General features: G+C 37.3%; 1 protein-coding gene across 8 annotated transcripts in view; it reads right to left on the bottom strand.

The window, feature by feature from the left end:
- Positions 1–1,817: 1,817 nt before the first annotated feature.
- Positions 1,818–18,449, bottom strand: part of DCUN1D1 (defective in cullin neddylation 1 domain containing 1) — a 39,044-nt gene continuing 22,412 nt past the window's right edge. For 7 of the 8 annotated variants that reach the window (XM_023187565.1, XM_023187563.2, XM_023187570.2 and 4 more), the window contains exons 5-8: positions 17,546–17,632; positions 6,964–7,046; positions 6,650–6,746; positions 1,818–4,615 (exon numbers count right to left, since the gene is read on the bottom strand). In XM_023187565.1, coding sequence (XP_023043333.1) covers positions 4,536–4,615; positions 6,650–6,746; positions 6,964–7,046; positions 17,546–17,632 — 347 coding nt within the window. In that variant the 3' untranslated portion in view covers positions 1,818–4,535. The remainder of the gene's footprint in view (positions 4,616–6,649; positions 6,747–6,963; positions 7,047–17,545; positions 17,633–18,449) is intronic. The other variant, XM_023187567.3, reaches the window with a different exon arrangement.

Raw genomic sequence — 18,449 nt, 5'->3', positions numbered from 1 at the left:
TCTAAAGCCAATCATTAAAAAAGAATTTTTTAAAACTATTTTTCCCCAAACCAAATCAAATATGAAACACTAACAGCCTACAACGGATAGAAGTAGACCACCACAAAGGAAGTGGGAAGGGGCCTGCCTGCTGTGGCCCTACCTCATGAAGGACAGCAACCCCAAGTTATAGCTTCAAGACCAGTGCTCGAAAGTTATTACAAACTACATTATGATTTCTGCACAGCACAATGGCAAAAACTTAAACTGAAAACAATCATGAAGCACTTGTAAGTAAATAGAAACTGGGGCTATACTTAAAAGCACTTCAAATCTCAATTTAAAAAATGGACAACTATAACATGATTCCCTTTAAATAATTTCCCTTTGAAACTCCATAAAGACATTACTTATTAAGAATTCCACTAACTACAAAGGCTGTGCATTTTTCATCATAACTTCCTTATTTGTGACAGATTTTTAAAAATTAACCAAAGGAAAATTAAAAAACACATTAATAGGAAACATTGAACCTACTGGAAAGTTGTCAAATAAATGAGTTGGTGAGCAAGAAATGCTACTTACTAACAGGTAGGAAAGAAAATGAGATAGCAAGAATGCTCTGATAAAATCATTTATGTAATTGTATTATGAGTTTGAAAAAATAGCACTATTTGCCTCCAGAAATCAGGTACAAATAAAGCAAATATTTAAGAAAAATGGCAACAAATTAGCAAAGATAAACCTGGAAAAGGGCATTTGTACTATTAGGAATTTTCTCATTTATCTTAACTACAAAATACACACCCCTTTCCCTCAGAAATCAAAGATAAAGGTGTCATGATAAATAACTTCACCACAGTTCTATGAAATAAAAATAGAAATTATTGCTATATTATGATTGTAAAAATGGAGGCAATAAAGAGTTCAGAAATATACTCATTTATAATCAATTAAATGATGAGTCATAATTTGAACCCTAATTATCACATTATGTAGAAATCACAATTCAGGTTTTGTGTCCTCATTTATATGTTAAATAGTTCACATTTAAAAAACATTTTATCATTACATTATCAAATTTGATAAAATCTTATGAAAACATCTAAGTATTCAATATAAATCATATTGTTAAAAGGTAACATTTAAAGAAAACTACTGAGGTGCCAGATAAGTATTTTCTGTTAAATATACACAATTTAACATTTAGAACTACATAAATTAATTCTTGCTAAAAGTTGATTCAGTTTTACAAAGGCATACTTTGTGAACCATGGTAAATTTCCCCAGCACCACTTTCTTTTTATTCCAAAACTCCTTCGATTAGGTTTAACTTTCTCCTGTCATTCATATGTGAAAATTACAGAAGGTTTACAATACGTAGTCTTAATAGTAACATGTTTAAAAACCTAAGCAAAGTGTACATTAAGTTAGCTACTACTACTCACTTATCATCATCAAATAAAAAACAGACACTTCATTCAAGTCTGAGGAAAAAATAGTGTACCTTGCTTAAATAAGAATTCCCCAGTAAAGATATTATGTAAAAGATTTCTCATGTTATTTTGTTGAGTAAATTTACTTTCTCTCACTAAAACTTTTAAAAGTCTAAGGAAGGACATGTACTTATAATGCCATATTACACAAGTACAGTATTGTTAATAAAGCAGCCCAGTATAGTTGTAAACATTTTAAATGTAGTAAACAAGACTTGACATGTCTTTTCTCCCCAAAACATGCCATTACAACGCTCTTTCCATGAATAATTATTCTTCCTGGAAAAGTTTTCAGGGATATTTTAAATCTATAAAAAAAATACACTGAAATATGTGAAAAGATTTAGTCATGGCAATTTCACTGAAGCTTTTATTGCCTCTGTTGGTAATATGACAGGGACTGTAAGAAACACAATCGAACTTACAGAGATATGCAGATGATATTCACTAAAGATAATCTTCATCTCAAGTATTTTTTATATGTGGGCACTTCTAATTTTATACATTTTTCTATTTAAAAAGCATTACATTTTAAAATGTGTACCTGTTTTGACATTTGGCAAAAAAGGAAACTGTACCTACGGTTCAGTTTAAAACAAAGAATCAGCATGGGGAGTTTACCAGAATGAGGACTGAAACGCTTAGAAGTTAAAGCAATTCAAGGGGTGTGTGTGTGTCTCCCTTCCTCTGTCAATCTCTCTCTCTCTGGTTCTCTCGCAGACACAGACTCAAACACACACAGCCATATGTGTCATCATGTTTTAGTACAAAATATTCCCTGTAACCAGACATTTATCTTCAGAATAATCACACCACATTAAATCAGTCTTCTCTTTTCAGCCCTAGTAAAAGTTTTGTTTAATTCTAAGATGCCATCATAGTGAACAACCTTAACTTTTATGCTACATAATTATATTCAAAGCTTTATGTATTTTTGTTTATAATTACACAGTAATTATAAATGTTTAGTACCAACCTGATGACAAACACTATTTTGTTGAAAAGGTTTTGCATTTAAAAAGAAAAATATGTAAAATCCAAGGCACTAGGCCACAAACCAATATCAGACTTTTAAAGAAAACACTTTATATTGGGGGAAAAAAAAAAAGCTAATGGGATCTCATTTCAAAACACAGCATATGTGAATTAATCAATGTGAAACCAATAACCACAACTCAAAATCTTCAAGACAGGAAACAAAACAGTACATATATATATAGATATATATATATATCTTTTAAAAATTTTTCATAATTGAAGTTCTTTATATTTACAAAAAATGAAATCAGGAAATACTGAAAGCAGCAGGATTCTTCTTTTTCCTTTTTCCTTTAATAACCAATTACAGTAGCCTGAATAGAAATTTCAAATTTTTCTTTTGGTAAAACTGCACTCTTTAAGTTATGATTGGAATATTAATATGTTTATAGGGAAAGCTTTCTAGTCTATTTCAAAATCATGTAAATAAAAAGCAGTTTTGATATGTCATTGTTTCTTAAAATAATTTCCATATTTGCAATAAAATGTACTGCTATTCTAAAGTACATTCCTTGGTTAATGTCAACCCTAGAACCTTAGAGAGTGGCTTGATGTATATCCCAAGCAGAATGTATTCCTATCAAAAGACCATAATCATCTGACATTTGAAGTTTACATTTCTAGCCTGCCTTACGGAAATGTTTAACAAAGCAAGAAACCCTTCTTCACATGTCAGTAAGGGAACAGGGAAATAACCATTTTCAGCATAATAAAAGCAGCTCATGGGTCTTGTAATGAAAAAAATACATACAAGATAGCATTCTGCTTTGATGAGAAAACTGAGCTAATCTGAGTGAAACAAAAACAGTAGAGAGACTAGAAGCCAGATTGGTATTTTGCATCATGTATGCTTGTTTGAAAATCTTCGCTCCTGAAGTATTTGGCAACCACAGTGATTAGCAGTTAAAGCAATTTCAACAAAATAATAAGTCATCGAAAATGGACTATTTGTCTGAAAGAGCAGTACCTATATTATAAAGATTGAACTTCATGGCTCATTACAACCATTTTCAAAATTTAACTGCAACTATCTTCTTATAAATTAAGAGAATTTCATTTGTGTTCCATAGTGCGATGACAAAAAAAAAGTAAAAACAAAACAAAAAAACCCTCATGCCTAAATTTAGAATATTGTATTGTGTAGCAATCCAAAACATTCAAAACAAATTAAATAGTTTAACTTATGTGACAGGCAGATAAGCATTTCAAAAGCATAATGAAGTCCAATTATGTAGTGCATAATGTAGACAGGAGAAGAATCTAACATTATGCAGACATTTTCTAAATAAAAGCTCCCTGTAGGACAGCTATATATAAACATGGGTAAGGTAAGCGCAGACAAGTTCTGTGGAACCTTTTGAAATCAAGAGTCTAAAACACAATACATTTTTCAGGTAGGCACCAAGTTATCCTAAAAAATTTTCATGTTGGTTATTCTGACATTGTTTTTTCATCAGATACTCACATCAACAACACGTGTGATTTGCCAGGAAAAAAAAAATTCCCCCCAAACCAAAACACCATTCCAGATCCAGTACACTTAAATATATCACTCTCATTGGAAGTGCTATTAGCATAGTCTTTGCAACTAGCCCAAAGCGTATATTTAAGAAGTTTTTATAAATTGTTTTGTGATGTTCATATGTTTAATTCTTATGCCAACTGTTTTCTGATGAAGACAGCATTGTGCTTTATGCGAGAATGAAAACCTCAAAATAATCACCATAAAGCTTCTAAGACTTATGGGAGAATAAACTAGGATGGTCCACAGATATAAGATGAAATCCACAATGTTGGAATTATAAATGTTTAGAGCGGCCCAGACTAGAAGACAAGCCCAAACCACCATTAGAAGAATGAAATACGATATGGTCCAGATGTATCCTTAAAGTTTTGTCTCAACCCTCAGTCTGAATTGTGAGGATTGATCTTCAGTTCAGTCCAGCCAGCAGAAATTGACTGTGCAATTTTCTGTTGTATTTATTGTACAGACTATGTACATTCTAGAAGGTTCCTTTAGTGCTACACTGTTGTACTTTTTGTCCCAGCAATTTGAGGGCGTGCAAATTCCACAAAGTCATCAATAAGAACCGGCCATGCTCCTGGAAAAAAGAAAAAACATGAAAGAAAGAGAAGGGAAAAAAAGAAGAAATAAGACTAATATTTCAGCAGAATCCTTTTTTTAAGACTTCCTCGTAAGTGTTAAAGTATATCATTCTTATCTATTCCCACTGATTAAGTCTTTCAAAACTCAAACTTTTTGGAGTTTTTACCCCAAATATTCCTTGTATTCCTTGTGATTACTCCCAACATTTGGTTGTTCCTTGAGCGATAAAAATAACTTGTCTGGTAACTAATCAATAATACGATTTTCTGAAGGCCACTGCAGCCAGGCAATGGAAGTAATTTGGTCAAAACTGGCAGCCTGAGGCAGGAGAATGGCGTGAACCTGGGAGGCGGAGCTTGCAGTGGGCCAAGATCGCGCCACTGCACTCCAGCCTGGGCAACAAAGAGAGACATCCTCTCAAAAAAAAAAAAAAAAAAAAAAACTGGCAGCCTAAGAAGGGGCTATGATATGATAGCATGCTGCCAGTGCTGAAGGCATAGGAGGAGAAACAAGTTTTCAAGCATTCTGTGGCCATCTCATAAAGGAAATTAACAGGAAGTGTCAAATTCCATCCTATTTCATGCTAATACATTACTAAAAGGCGTAAATTTCAATATATGCATGCCTCTACACATTCACATGCCCATCTCCAACTCAGAAAGCTCTCCATTTTTGTGTAAAACCTAACAGAAGACACAATTATTAGGTATACGCATGATTAAACATTTCTCACTTTGGAGGGAAGATTATAAACGACAATGAAAATGAAGAAAAGAAATAACATCATCCCTGATTAGCCTTAATGATTTCAGGACACTTTTAAAGACACCAAGATCACAGGGGGTTTTTCAAAAAATATCTCCATCCTGCATCCTGCCAGTTCTCAAGTGGACTAGGGAAATATGTATGAAGAAATCAATGTAAATCACTGCCACATATAGAAAAATACAAGTCCGCATCCTAGTAGTGGACGGTAGCACCATCTTTATACATTTATGAAGAAATAGCAGGAAAAGTATTCAGTGACTATTTACTGAATGCCAACAGTACTGTATTAGGCAGTTGAAGTAAGTTTCAAAAAAAAATAGGCCAGGCACATGCCTGTAATCCCAGCACTTTGGGAGACCGAGGTGGGTGGACAACAAGGTCAGGAGTTTGACACCAGCCTGGCCAACACGGTGAAACCCTGTCTCTACTAAAAATACAAAAAATTAGCTGTGTGTAGCGGCAGGCACCTGTAATCCCAGCTACTTGGGAAGCTGAGGCAGGAGAATCGCTTGAACCCAGAAGGCACAGGTTGCAGTGAGCCGACACTGCACCACTGCACTCCAGCCTGGGCAACAGAGAGAGACTCCATCTCAAAAAAAAAAAAAAAGGTCACTGAACTTAAGGAGTTTACAACCAAGCTTACACAGAAGACTAACAGATAAAAAAGAGATACAAATAGGTACAAAAGTACATCAAGTAAAAAGGTTCCTAAAGTAAACTGAAAACCTAAAACATGGATAAAAATTACTCATGCCTTTCTGGAAGACATGAATACTGAGTTGGAATTGAAGGAAACAGAAGAATATAGATTGGTAAATGTATGAAGGTATTTCATACATTCAGAAGAGCATTAAAAAAGCTTGGAGCTGGGCACAGTGGCTCATGCCTATAATCCCAACACTTTGGGAGGCCAAGGCAGGAGGACTGCTTGAGGCCAGGAGTACAAGACAGTAAGACCCCTACTTCTATAAAACATTAAGAAATTAGTCAAGCATTGCAGCACATGCCTGTAGTCCTAGCTACTTGGGAGGCTGAGGCAGGAGGACTGCTAAGCCCAGGAGTTTGAAGACTTGCAATAAGCCATGCTCGCACCAGTGCACCCACCCTGGACAACAGAGTGAGACTCTATGTCAAAAAAAAAATCATAACAAAAGCTCAGAGGAGGGAATTCCAACTCCAAGAAAAACAAAAGTACTGAAGAAGTTCAGGGGTGTATGATAAAAAGGTCAAAAAAAATTGGTGTGGAAAAAAATTTCATTACCTTCTTCATCATAATTAGACATGTCATCTGCAATCATTGTACTGAAGTCTAAAAGAAGATTCCAAGTGTCTTTTGGTATTGATCGTTTATGATGTTCCTATTTAAGAAACAAAAACAAAATACATTTGTATCACTAAAATGAGCTGGACAAAAACAGTTTGGAAAATTTTAAATACAAGAATGCAAAACAACTGTGTAACAAAATTCTGGTAATCAAATTTCTCATTCTATATTCAATACATTATGTTAATTTATCTTTAAACATAGCAGAATTTTAGAGAAAATAGAGAGAAATGCACAAAATGTGAACTTACCAACAAAAATTTATTCCATAAGTCTAAGAATTTAAATCTTCCATTAAGCACTAAGTTCCAGTAGGCAATGGCCATTTCTAGATCTGAAATATTAAAAAAGAATTATGCATTTAAATGCTATAAATATTTGTCCCTGCAAAAATCACAAACAAAAAAAAAAAAATAGGTAAGACCAAAGAAAGTCTAAAAATAAAAAACTTGTATCCTGAATAGTTTTGTATTAAAAATTTCCTATACAAATGAGTCCAAAGTTTGTATCCTCCTCCTTCAAAAATGACCAGGGCCTTTATGGCAAAAAGTGATACCACTTATCTCACAGGGGAATTCTGTGTTTTAAATTAGATAATGCAGTTAAACATAGTAGCTCACAAAAGTGTTCAAATATTAGTTACTGTACACCAGGATTTCTCAACCTGGGCACTGCCAACATTTTAGGCCAGATAATTATCTGCTGTAGGGGTGCTGTCCTGTGTACTGTAGGAAACTTAGCAATCTCTCTGACCTCCACACACTAGCTGCCAGTAGCAGCTTCACTCAACCCCCCACTGGTGACAATCAAAAATGTCTCCATATATTGCCAAAGACCACCTGAGGGGCAACCCAGTTGAGAATCCCTGAGGTACACCTACAGGTTGGAATGTGAAGGACTGCTCCTCAATTCTAAGTAACCTTATGCTCTAAATTATTTACTGACTGATCCTGACCACAAAGAGACCATTAAAAATACCGATCTAAAACTTAAAATTAATAAGAAACTAAGAATTTCTTAAAGTTTGCCAAAGACAATATAAATGACTTTTTAATTGGGCATGGAGCAGAGACGGGTAGAGAAGGCAGTAATGCCACATGACAAAGGACTAACTACACTTATCACACGACAGAGAACTATGATCTCTTTCAAGGAACCACAGTACTTAAGAAAGGATCTAGTTTTTATGACTGAATTTACTCCTTCAGCACAAGAAAAATTACATCCTAAGTAACTTAAAAGTCTTTTTATTGATAGATGACATCTCAAAACCATTTTTTTTTTCTAAGTCGGAGTGGCTGTCGCCCAGGCTGCAGTGCAGTGGCGCGATGATCTCGGCTCACTGCAAGCTCCCCCTCCCGGGTTCAGGCCATTCTCCAGCCTCAGCCTCCCGAGTAGCTGGGACTACAGGTGCCTGACACCGCGCACGGCTAATTTTTTGTATTTTTAGTAGAGACGGGGTTTCACCGTGTCAGCCAGGATGGTCTCAATCTCCTGATCCGCCCGCTTCAGCCTCCCAAAGTGCTGGGATTACAGGTGTGAGCCACCGCACCTGGCCAAAATCATTCTTTACAATTGAGAAATCATGAGAGATTAAGAAAGACAAAAACTGGGGCAAGTGTTGCCCCAATTTTTAAAAGCAACAAAGAGCCGAGCACAGTGGCTCACACCTGTAATCCCAGCACTTTGGGAGGCCGAGTCAGGCAGATCACAAGGTAAGGAGTTGAAGACCAGCCTGGCCAACATTGTGAAACCCCATCTCTACTAAAAATACAAAAATTAGCTGGGCATAGTGGCGGGAGCCTGTAATCCCAGCTACTCACGAGGCTGAGGCAATAGAATCGCTTGAAACCGTAAGGTGGAGGTTGCACTGAGCCAAGATCACACCACTCCACTCCAGTCTGGGCAAGAAAAGCAAAACTCCGTCTCAAAAGAAAAAAAAAAGAACAAAGAGTAGGCCAGGCACAGTGACTCTCACCTGTAATCCTAGCACTTTGGGAGGCCGAGGCGGGCAGATTACTTGAGGTCAGGAGTTCAAAACAGGCCTGGCCAACATGGTGAAACCCTGTCTCTACTAAAAATACAAAAAAATTAGCTGGGTGTGGTAGCAGGCGCCTGTAATCCCAACTACTTGGGAGGCTGAGATAGGAGAATTTCTTGAACCTGGGAGGTGGAGGTTGCAGTGAGCCAAGATCACACCACTGCACTCCAGCCTGGGCGACAGAACAAGACTCCGTCTCAAAAACAAACAAAAAAGAGCAAACTTATGCTAATTCGCTGTCAAAAATGGATGATTTGTAAGAAATCAATTATAGGCTGCATGCAATGGCACATGCCTATAATCTCATCACTCTGGGAAGCTGAAGAGGGAAGACTGCTTGAGGTCAGGAGTTCAAGACCAGCCTGGGCAACATAGCAAGACCCATCTCTAGAAAAAATTTAAAAATTAGCCGCTCGTGGTGGTATATGCCTGTATTCCCAGCTACTCTAGGAAGCTGAAGCAGGAGAATCCTTTGAGCCCAGGAGATCAAGGCTGCAGTAAGCTATGATCATGCCACTGCACTCCAGCCTGGGTGACAGGTGAGGTCTCTTAAAAACAGACAACACAACATAAAAAACAATACCTACCCCCCACCCCCACATACACACACAGTAGCTGGAAATCTGCAAGACTGACCCTTAACTTTCTTCAATGATGGAGACTACATATTCCTCAACTAGCAGACTGAAATACACAGTAGGCATTCAGAAACTGTTAAGTGGACAAACTTCCTACGGTTTCACTTCCTACTTACCTTCAAATCCATCATCATCTTCCTTCAAACTCAACAGAAGAAACTCTCCCTCTATCCAAGGATAAGCCCCTTACACCTCTATTCTAAATCCAATACCATCCTGCCTCTTCAAGGAATCTTGTCTGTTGATTCACTTTCCCCTCTTCTCTACATCTCCAACTTTACCTTGTTCTCTGGCATTTTGAACTCCATCAAGAAACAGAAACATGCTCAAGTTATCACTTATCTTTTTTTTTTTTTTTTTTTTTTTTGAGATGGAGTCTCGCTGTGTCACCAGGCTGGAGTGCTGTGGCGCGATCTCGGTTCACTGCAACCTCCAACTCCCCGGTTCAAGCGATTCTGCTTCAGCCTCCTGAATAGCTGGGATTATAGGCATGCACTACCACGCTCTGCTAATTTTTGTATTTTTAGTAGAGATGGAGTTTCACTATGTTGGCCAGTATGGTCTCGATCTCCCAACCTTGTGATCTGCCCACCTCGGTCTACCAAAGTGTTGGGATTACAGGCGTAAGCCACCGCACTCGGCCAAGTTATCACTTATCTTTTAAAAATCTTTCTTGGATCTTTTTTTTTTGGTCAATCAAAATAGGTTTATTTATTATTGTTATTATTAGTTGAGACAGGGTCTTGCTCTGTAGCTCTCTTGGATCTCTTATCACATTTACTGGCTATACCCTTTTTCTCCTTCCCTTCACAGGTACTATTGAAATAGCACTCAGAATCTCCTACATAATACATAATTTGTTTGAAAATCAAATTCTGACGCCCATGTTTTAAGAGAACTAAAACACGCGTAATACCGGCTGGGCGCAGTGGCTCAAAGATGTAATCCCAGCACTTTGGGAGGCAGAGGTGGGCGAATCATCTGAGGTCAGGAGCTTGAGACCAACCTGGCCAACATGGCGAAACCCCGTCTCTACTAAAAATGCAAAAAAATTGGCCAGCATTATTGTGGGCACTTGTAATCCCAGCTACTTGGGAGGCTGAGACAGGAGAATCACTTGAACCCAGGAGGCAAAGGTTGCAGTGAGCCGAGATGGCCCCATTGCACTCTAGCCTGGGTGACAAGAACAAGACTACATCTCAAAAAAAAAAAAAAAAATACATAACACCTATTTCTAATGGCACTTCCCTGTTAATCTTTGCAATCTGTAAAATCTGTAAAGCCAATATTCCTTCCAGGTTGTTTAATTCTGTTCTTTACCAACTCAACGTAAAATTGCCTGGCTTAAATGCCAAAAATGTTCACTTGAGACTAAATATTTGCTGTTATTAGTGTGCTTAATTCACTTCACTTTAAATGCTTTAAATTTATGAGAACTAAGCGTACTGCTAGTGTATTTTTTTCCTTTTCAACTAATTTGTATAAAATAAGGATGACGATGAAATACTCAAATAAGTACTAACCATGTGGCACCTCTAAATGCCGATATGCAAGCTGATATACCAAAATAAGAATCTGACAAAAGTAAAAGTTCAGGTTGTAATCCTGAACATAGTGAGACTTGGTCTCTACTAAAAATCAAAAAAACCAGATGAGCATGGTGGTACATGCCTGCAGTCCTAGCTACTCGAGAGGCTGAGGCAGGAGGATCGACGGAGCCCAGCAGGTTGAGGATACAGTAGGTCATGATTGTGCCACTGCACTCCAGCCTGGGCGACAGAGAGACCCTGTCTCCAAAAAACATACACACACAAAACAAAGAAAGTTCAGGTTGTAAAAGAAGGGAATTTTTTTGTTTTTTTTTGTTTGTTTGTTTGTTTTTTTGAGATGGAGTTTCACTCTTGTTGCCCAGGCTGGAGTACAGTGGCATGATCTTTGCTCACTGCAACCTCTGCCTCCCGGATTCAAGTGATACTCCTGCCTCAGCCTCCCAAGTAGCTGGGATTATATGCATGTACCACCACGCCCAGTTAATTTTTTATAAAAGAAGGGAATTTCTTACAGTCTACATTCATTGCCCTGTTTCCCCATTTCCCACACGTTCTAATCCTGTTAACCAATGTCTAACCTGTCATCCACCCCAATGAAATTAAAACTCTGAAGGGTCATCAGACCCTCTGGTTACTAAATGAATACTCTTATGTCCTCTCTGCCATATCTTAGAGAACTGAGCAGACCTCCTGATAGAATTGTCACTTCCTTCAGCTTCAATGATAAGCACTCTACTGATTTTCCTCCATTCAATCTAGGCTTCTCACTTTCTTTTCCAGGGGCTCCTCTTCCTCCATTCATCCATTAAATGTTGGTGTTTTTTAACAATGTGTGTCAACAACAACCACTTTTCTAATCTCCCTCAGATTTTCAAACCTATATCATTTTTCATGTTATACATTCAACCACCCCTAACAGCTCCTAAATCTGAAACCTATCTCTATATTCTAGACTCAGATATCTAACTACCCGAAGAGATCTTCAACTTGGTATCCGCGAACAACTTCAACTCAGCAGGGCTCAAACTGAACTCTGTCTTACCTCTACAGACCTGCTCTTCCTTCTCTCTCTCAATGTCACCACCCACTACAGTATTTCTCATCAGCACCACCCCCATCCCCAACACCCTGCACCCCCTTCCCATGGCCAGTAGAAACCTTAGGTCATTATGACAAAAACCCCACAGGTTCCCCAGATGTCTCCTGAAAGTGTTGATAATCCCTGAGAAAGGCTCCTTCCTTCCTCATCATATACAACCAACCAAAGTACCTTTTAAACCTATCTCTTCTCCATCCCCACTGGGAAGGCCTATGTTAGGATATTCCTCATTTCTAACTAAATCACTGGGATAGCTCCATAACCATTCTCTCTTCTAGTCCAGCTTTCACTCCTTTCAAAGGACCACAGTGCTTTGAGATGGACCTTTCAGGCAGGAATCTGGTGTCACTTCCATGTTAAAATTCTTCAATGATTTCCAATTACCTTTAGATAAAATTTGTACTTCTAGTCAAATGAACTCACTTGCAGTTCCTCAAAGGTGGAATGTTCTTTCACCTCTGAGCAAGTGAACATGCTGACCCCTCAATATGAAATGGCTTTTTTCCTTTGGTCTTGAAAACGTGCATTATTCTTCAAGGCTCAAAAACTATATCCTTTTTGAAGGTATTGCAAACTACCCCAGACAGACTAAAAATGCTCTTGACTCCATGCTCTCAGTGTAAGCAGTCAAGTGTTTTTGAATAAAAAAGGAAGACTTTAACTCAAAAAGGTTAGTAAGTTATAACTAAGAGCTGAAATACATAAGATTAAACAAGGATAAAACGTTAATTTCACAGGTATAGGAAAAGAAGCCCTTAGAAAGAAGTTTCTAAGAGATGAAGACAGCAGCTTAGCTAGAGAGATAGAGAGAGGTGGTTCAACATAGTAGTTTAGAATATGAGTTTTCGTCTCTCAAACCCCTAGTCTACAACCAGTTAAGTGACCTTGGGCAACTGGGCTGACTTCTCTTTCAGTTTAAAATGAAGATAACAATAGTACCTATCATTACTGGGTTGTTCTAAGGCTAAACGAGTTAATACATACAAAGCATTTATAACAGTATCTGGTAAATAACCTATCAGTTCTTACTATTACCATTATTTTAAATCATTTAGAATTATTATATTACATTCTGAAGCAGTATCGGAAAAGACAACAAAGTCAGTGATAAGGTAACAAGAAGCAACAGCAGTTAAAATAAATGGAAGGAAAATATAGAGAAAAAGAAATAAGCAAGTCCTAATAACAAGCTATTGCCTAAAATTGAGATCCTTGCAGAATAAATCCTTAAGTCCTTACAGTAAAATGTAAAATGCAAACAGAGATACTCCCCATGTTATTCTTTCAAAGAGAATCAACAATAATAATGTGAGATTTCACAGCAGATCATCAGCTGAATGCAGGATGAACATGGAAATGAATTGAGACTAGACCCAATCACAGTCCCTAAAAGAAACAAAATGTTGCCAGCTCACTAGGGAGGATGGAATGGTGATTTAAAATCCTATTTACAATGTCTTTTTTTAATCAATTTCAACAAATTTTATAACAATGAAAAAAGAGATATAACATATATAGCATAAGTCTGTTCACACAAAGTTCAAAACCAGTGCTTCAACAATTTCAAATGGTTCAGCAAATAAAATATGTGTGTACATCCATCCATTGAGATATAAAGTAAACGTGGTAAAATGTTAACAATTGGGAATCCAGGTGAAGAATATGCAAAAGTTCACTGAACTATTTTGCCACCTTTTTTGACTGATATTTTCAATTGATATTTTTCAGAACAAAAAGAGGAAAGAGTTAAAAAACTAGACAAAGCTAATTTATATTGTTTAGGAACACAAACATGGGTAGCAAAGGAATTAAGTCCCTCTAATTATCAAAATTCAGAATAATTTCCAACTCTGGGAAGAAAGATGAGCTTTTGCTGAGAGAGTCTCACTGGGATCTTCTGATGTTGGTAGTTCCTTCACCTGGCTGTTTAATGCATTAGCTTTTCCTTATATTTATTATCTATATAAATTCTATGCATTTTTTTCTGTATGCACATTTCACAAGAAAAAAGGTAAAAGCAATGTGATGAGGTATATAAAAATACAAATAAAAATCGCTATATACTTGTTAAACATTATTATTTGAGAATGCTACTTCTGCTCTGTAACATGCAAACATTAAGTAATGAGGCTTTTGCTATGAGTCATTTACTTGAGATCATTTACCAAAAGGCACTTACTGAGGACCAATTTTTGAGGCTAGCAATATAATAATCATCTTATTTTTACATGAGGTTGTTCTTTTCTTATACAACCATCAATTGTGAATCTGGTTTAGTTTAGTATCAGGTAATACATCATACATGATTTATATTGTTCATGTCTAAAATCTATTTTTCTATAGCTTTGTCTGATTTCGTCATTAGGATTTCACAGTATCTTTTGTGAAATAGTCAGAAGCTGGTCAGAATTTCACATTCTTAAATTTACCTTTCTTTTTTTTTGAGACTTAGTCTTGCTCTGTTGCCCCGAATGGAGTGCAATGGTGCGCTCTCGGCTCACTGCAACCTCTGCCTCCCAGGTTCAAGCGATTCTCCTGCCTCAGCCTTCTGAGTAGCTGGGATGACAGGCATGCGCCACCATACCCAGCTAATTTAAACTGACTTTTAATACAGTGATATTAATTCACTTGACAGTCTCCTCCTGTGTTTTCTAAACCAATATAAAATCTAAATCGTCATCACTTTCTTCACTTCTTCTATGGTTGGAACTTAGATTCTATTTTCAATATTTTCTGTTTTTCCTGGTTCTTTACGGAACAGAATAACAATGTCTTCTTTCCACATTTTGCGCAAACTTCAAGTTCATAGGCACATGATCTACAAGTTATGAGATAAGAATCCTCCACTGTCTTCTATAAACATTTAACATGTTTTTTAGGTTTGATAATGGTTTGTATTTGCTATATTTTACACACCACTCAAGAACTTCTTTACAGTTTTATAGTGCTGACATACTCCATCAGGAGGTTTTTGTTTTTATTTATTTATTTATTTATTTATTTTGAGACGGAGTCTCACTCTCTCACCCAGGCTGGAGTGCAGTGGTGCGATCTCGGCTCACTGCAACCTCCACCTCCCAGGTTCAAGTGATTCTCCTGTCTCAGCCTCCCGAGTAGCTGGGATTACAGGCACCCACCACCATGCCCGGCTAATTTTTGTATTTTTAGTAGAGACAGGGTTTCACCATGTTGGTCAGGCTGGTCTTCAACTCCTGACTTCAGGAGATCCACCCGCCTTGGCCTCCCAAAGTGCTGGGATTACAGCCGTGAGTCACTGCGCCCGGCCGCATCATGAAGTTTTGCATTATTTTTCTTGGTCTGAACACTCTTATCAAACTTTTTTTTTTTTTTTTTTTTTTGAGGCAGAGTCTTGCTGTGTCGCCCAGGCTGAAGTGCAGTGGCACGATCTCAGCTCACTGCAACCTCTGACTCCCAGGTTCAAGCCATTCTCCTGCCTCAGCCCCCTGGGTAGCTGGGATTATAGGCAGGCACCACCATGCCTGGCTAATTTTTGTATTTTTAGTAGAGATAGGGTTTCACCATGTTGGTAAGGCTGGTCTCGAACTCCTGACCTCAAGTGATCCACCCGCCTCAGCCTCCAAAGTGCTAGGATTACAGGCATGAGCCACCGTGCCCAGTTGAACTTGTCATTTTTGAAGCTAAATATATTCCGGTGCTTCTGAGGCCTGGAATGAGGCACGCTGCTTTTCTGGGAGCTCATCACCGAAACCACAATTGCCCCTTACTAGGAGCAGGCAAAAGCCACAATGTCTTAATATACTTAGAAATATCTACAGCTAATACAACATAATACCAACAACAAAACACAGAATGTGGAGTCCTAAGTTCTGAGATCTAGTCTCAGTGCCAGTCCAACCACTCTCCAGTTAGGTGACCTTATTAACAAGTCAGTCTCTCTGGCTATGAGTTTCCTCATCTATATGATGGAGAAGATAATATGCTTTTACTTAGCTCAAAGGGGTTGTTATAAGAACCAAATGGGATTATATAGATGATCATGCTCTTTAAAACACTGTAAAATTGTTCCTAAATATTAAACTAAATGTTTAATGAATAATGTTCAAATCATTTAAATCAATTGTAGAGGTATAAGATTCCAGCTGAACCACAACCTACAAGAAAGTGACTCACAGACTTTAGCCTAATAAAAGTTCAGTATGGCCCTAAAAATGATATGGCTGCTAACGAACATATACAATCTTTGATTAAATTAACATAATGAATAGTCTCACAAAAATTAACAGATCCACGGTGTTATATATTACTTAGACTCCTTTTGAAATATGATGTTCGACTTTATGGGCTCTATTTTGAAAGAAATTGGAAATGTGTTTGGGGTGATAGTAGTGGGAGTAACAAACGTCTCCTGTAAGAATAGTTAAAATAACCGGAATGCTGGCCTGGAAAAAAAACAAAAGGTAACTGAGAGTGGATCTTTAATTTTAGCCTTTGTCTGTGTTGCACTGGGGCACAAGTAAGAGCAATGGTAGAAGTAATAAAGACAAAGACGTTAGCTTAATAAGGAAGAACTGTGTAATAACAAGTAAGGATGTTCTGTGATAGGAATGGATGACTTCCTAAAACAATGTGTGTCCAGTCCCTGCATGTGCAAAAGGAGAAGCTGAATGAGCATCAGGTAAGGATCCTACTTTGGGTGGGCTAAATTTTATAGAGGACTTACGAAATCCCTTTCAAATTTAAGATTCAGGCAATTATCAGAAAACAGCAGGCTGGGTGTGGCAGCTCATGCCTGTAATTCCAAGATTTTGGGAGGCCAAGGCAGGGTGTGGCAGCTCATGCCTGTAATCCCAAGATTTTGGGAGGCCAAGGCAGGGTGATCACTTGAGGCCAGGAGGTTGAGGCCAGCCTAGGCAACAGGGTGAGTCCTTATCTCTACAAAAAGTTTAAAAATTAGCCAGGCGTGGTGGCACACGCCTGTAGTCTTGGCTACTCCGGAGGCAGAGGCAGGAGGATCACTTGAGCCTAGGAGTTTGAGACTGAAGTGAGCTATGATCGTGGCACTACAGTCCAACCTAGGCAGGAGAGCCAGGATCCTGTATCTAAAAAAATTTTTTTTTTAAATGTTTAAGTCAGATTACTAAAGCAGATGGCAACAGAGGAAGCACCGTATCCTGGTATCATAAGAAATAAGGTTATAAAAAGTGAAAAAATAACTAGCCTGGGCAATACAGCAAGTCTTCAGCTCCACAAGAAATTAAAAAATTAGCCTGGCATGGTGGGTGCTTGCCTATATAGTTCCAGCTACTTGGGAGGCTGAGGCAGGAGGATCACTTGAGCCCAGGAAGTCAAGCCTGCAGTGAGCCATGATCGCACCGCTGCACTCTAGCCTGGGCAACAGAGCAAGACCCTACATTTAAAAAAAAAAAAATGGAAAACACCAGTTCTCATTTTAATTAGCGCAGCTATTTATAAACAAACCACAGTGTTGTCACTCACTCTCTGCCAATTTGTTTTGGGCCTTACCTCGTCTCCTATGATCTTCTAATTCCTCTCTGCCAACTCTTGTAATGTAAGAGCACTGTGAACCCTTAGAAAGGCTGTTAAAAAAAACTGTTTCCTTTGTAATTAAACTCTGCAAATAAGCAAGTCATTACATTTCCTGATACCTAACACCAAAGCAAAACAAATCAAAAAAAACCTAGGATTTGTCTCTTACTACATGTTTCTTTCTTTTTTTTATTAATAGACTTTTTTAGTTTTAGGTTTATGAAAAGTTGAGCAGAAAGTAGAGATTTCCATATACCTCTTCCCCAGTCAGTTCCTACTATTTTTAACATCTTGCTTTAGTGTGGTATATTTTTTATAACTGATGAATCAATATGAATACATTATTACTGACTAAAGTTCACATTCTACATTAGAGTTCATTCTTTGTATTGTACACTGTATGGTTTGGGAGGGTCTTAAATAATATTTTCATTGTAATTAAATACATGTAACATAAAGTTTATCATCTGAACCTTCTTGAAGTGTGCAGTTCGGTGTAAAGTACATTCACATTGCTGTGCCATCAATCTTCAGAATGCTCATCTTACAAAACAAAAACTCTACATCCTTTAAATATTACATTTTTTTCTTAAGCACAATACTTATTAGATAACAATAATAATAAACATACATAATTCTTAAATATAATGCTTTCACACAATTTTTCCTGTAATCTAAAATTCTAATTTATCATATTAATATATCCAATACTTATAAAATTTTAATTTTGCTCAATTTTTACCACATATAATAAAAACTAAGATTCAGTATCAAAAGTATATATTCACCCAAAACACTATTTATTTTGTGCTCCAGTAAAGGGTAGAGATATAACTAAGAAATAGGTTATGTCCCTTTAAATCAACATTTGACATTCACA

This window comes from Piliocolobus tephrosceles, chromosome 2 (assembly GCF_002776525.5).
Source record: "Piliocolobus tephrosceles isolate RC106 chromosome 2, ASM277652v3, whole genome shotgun sequence".
NCBI classification, from domain to species: Eukaryota; Metazoa; Chordata; class Mammalia; order Primates; family Cercopithecidae; genus Piliocolobus; species Piliocolobus tephrosceles.
Note: the sequence above shows the minus strand (reverse complement) of the source record. Positions and strands in the feature narration are given on the sequence as shown.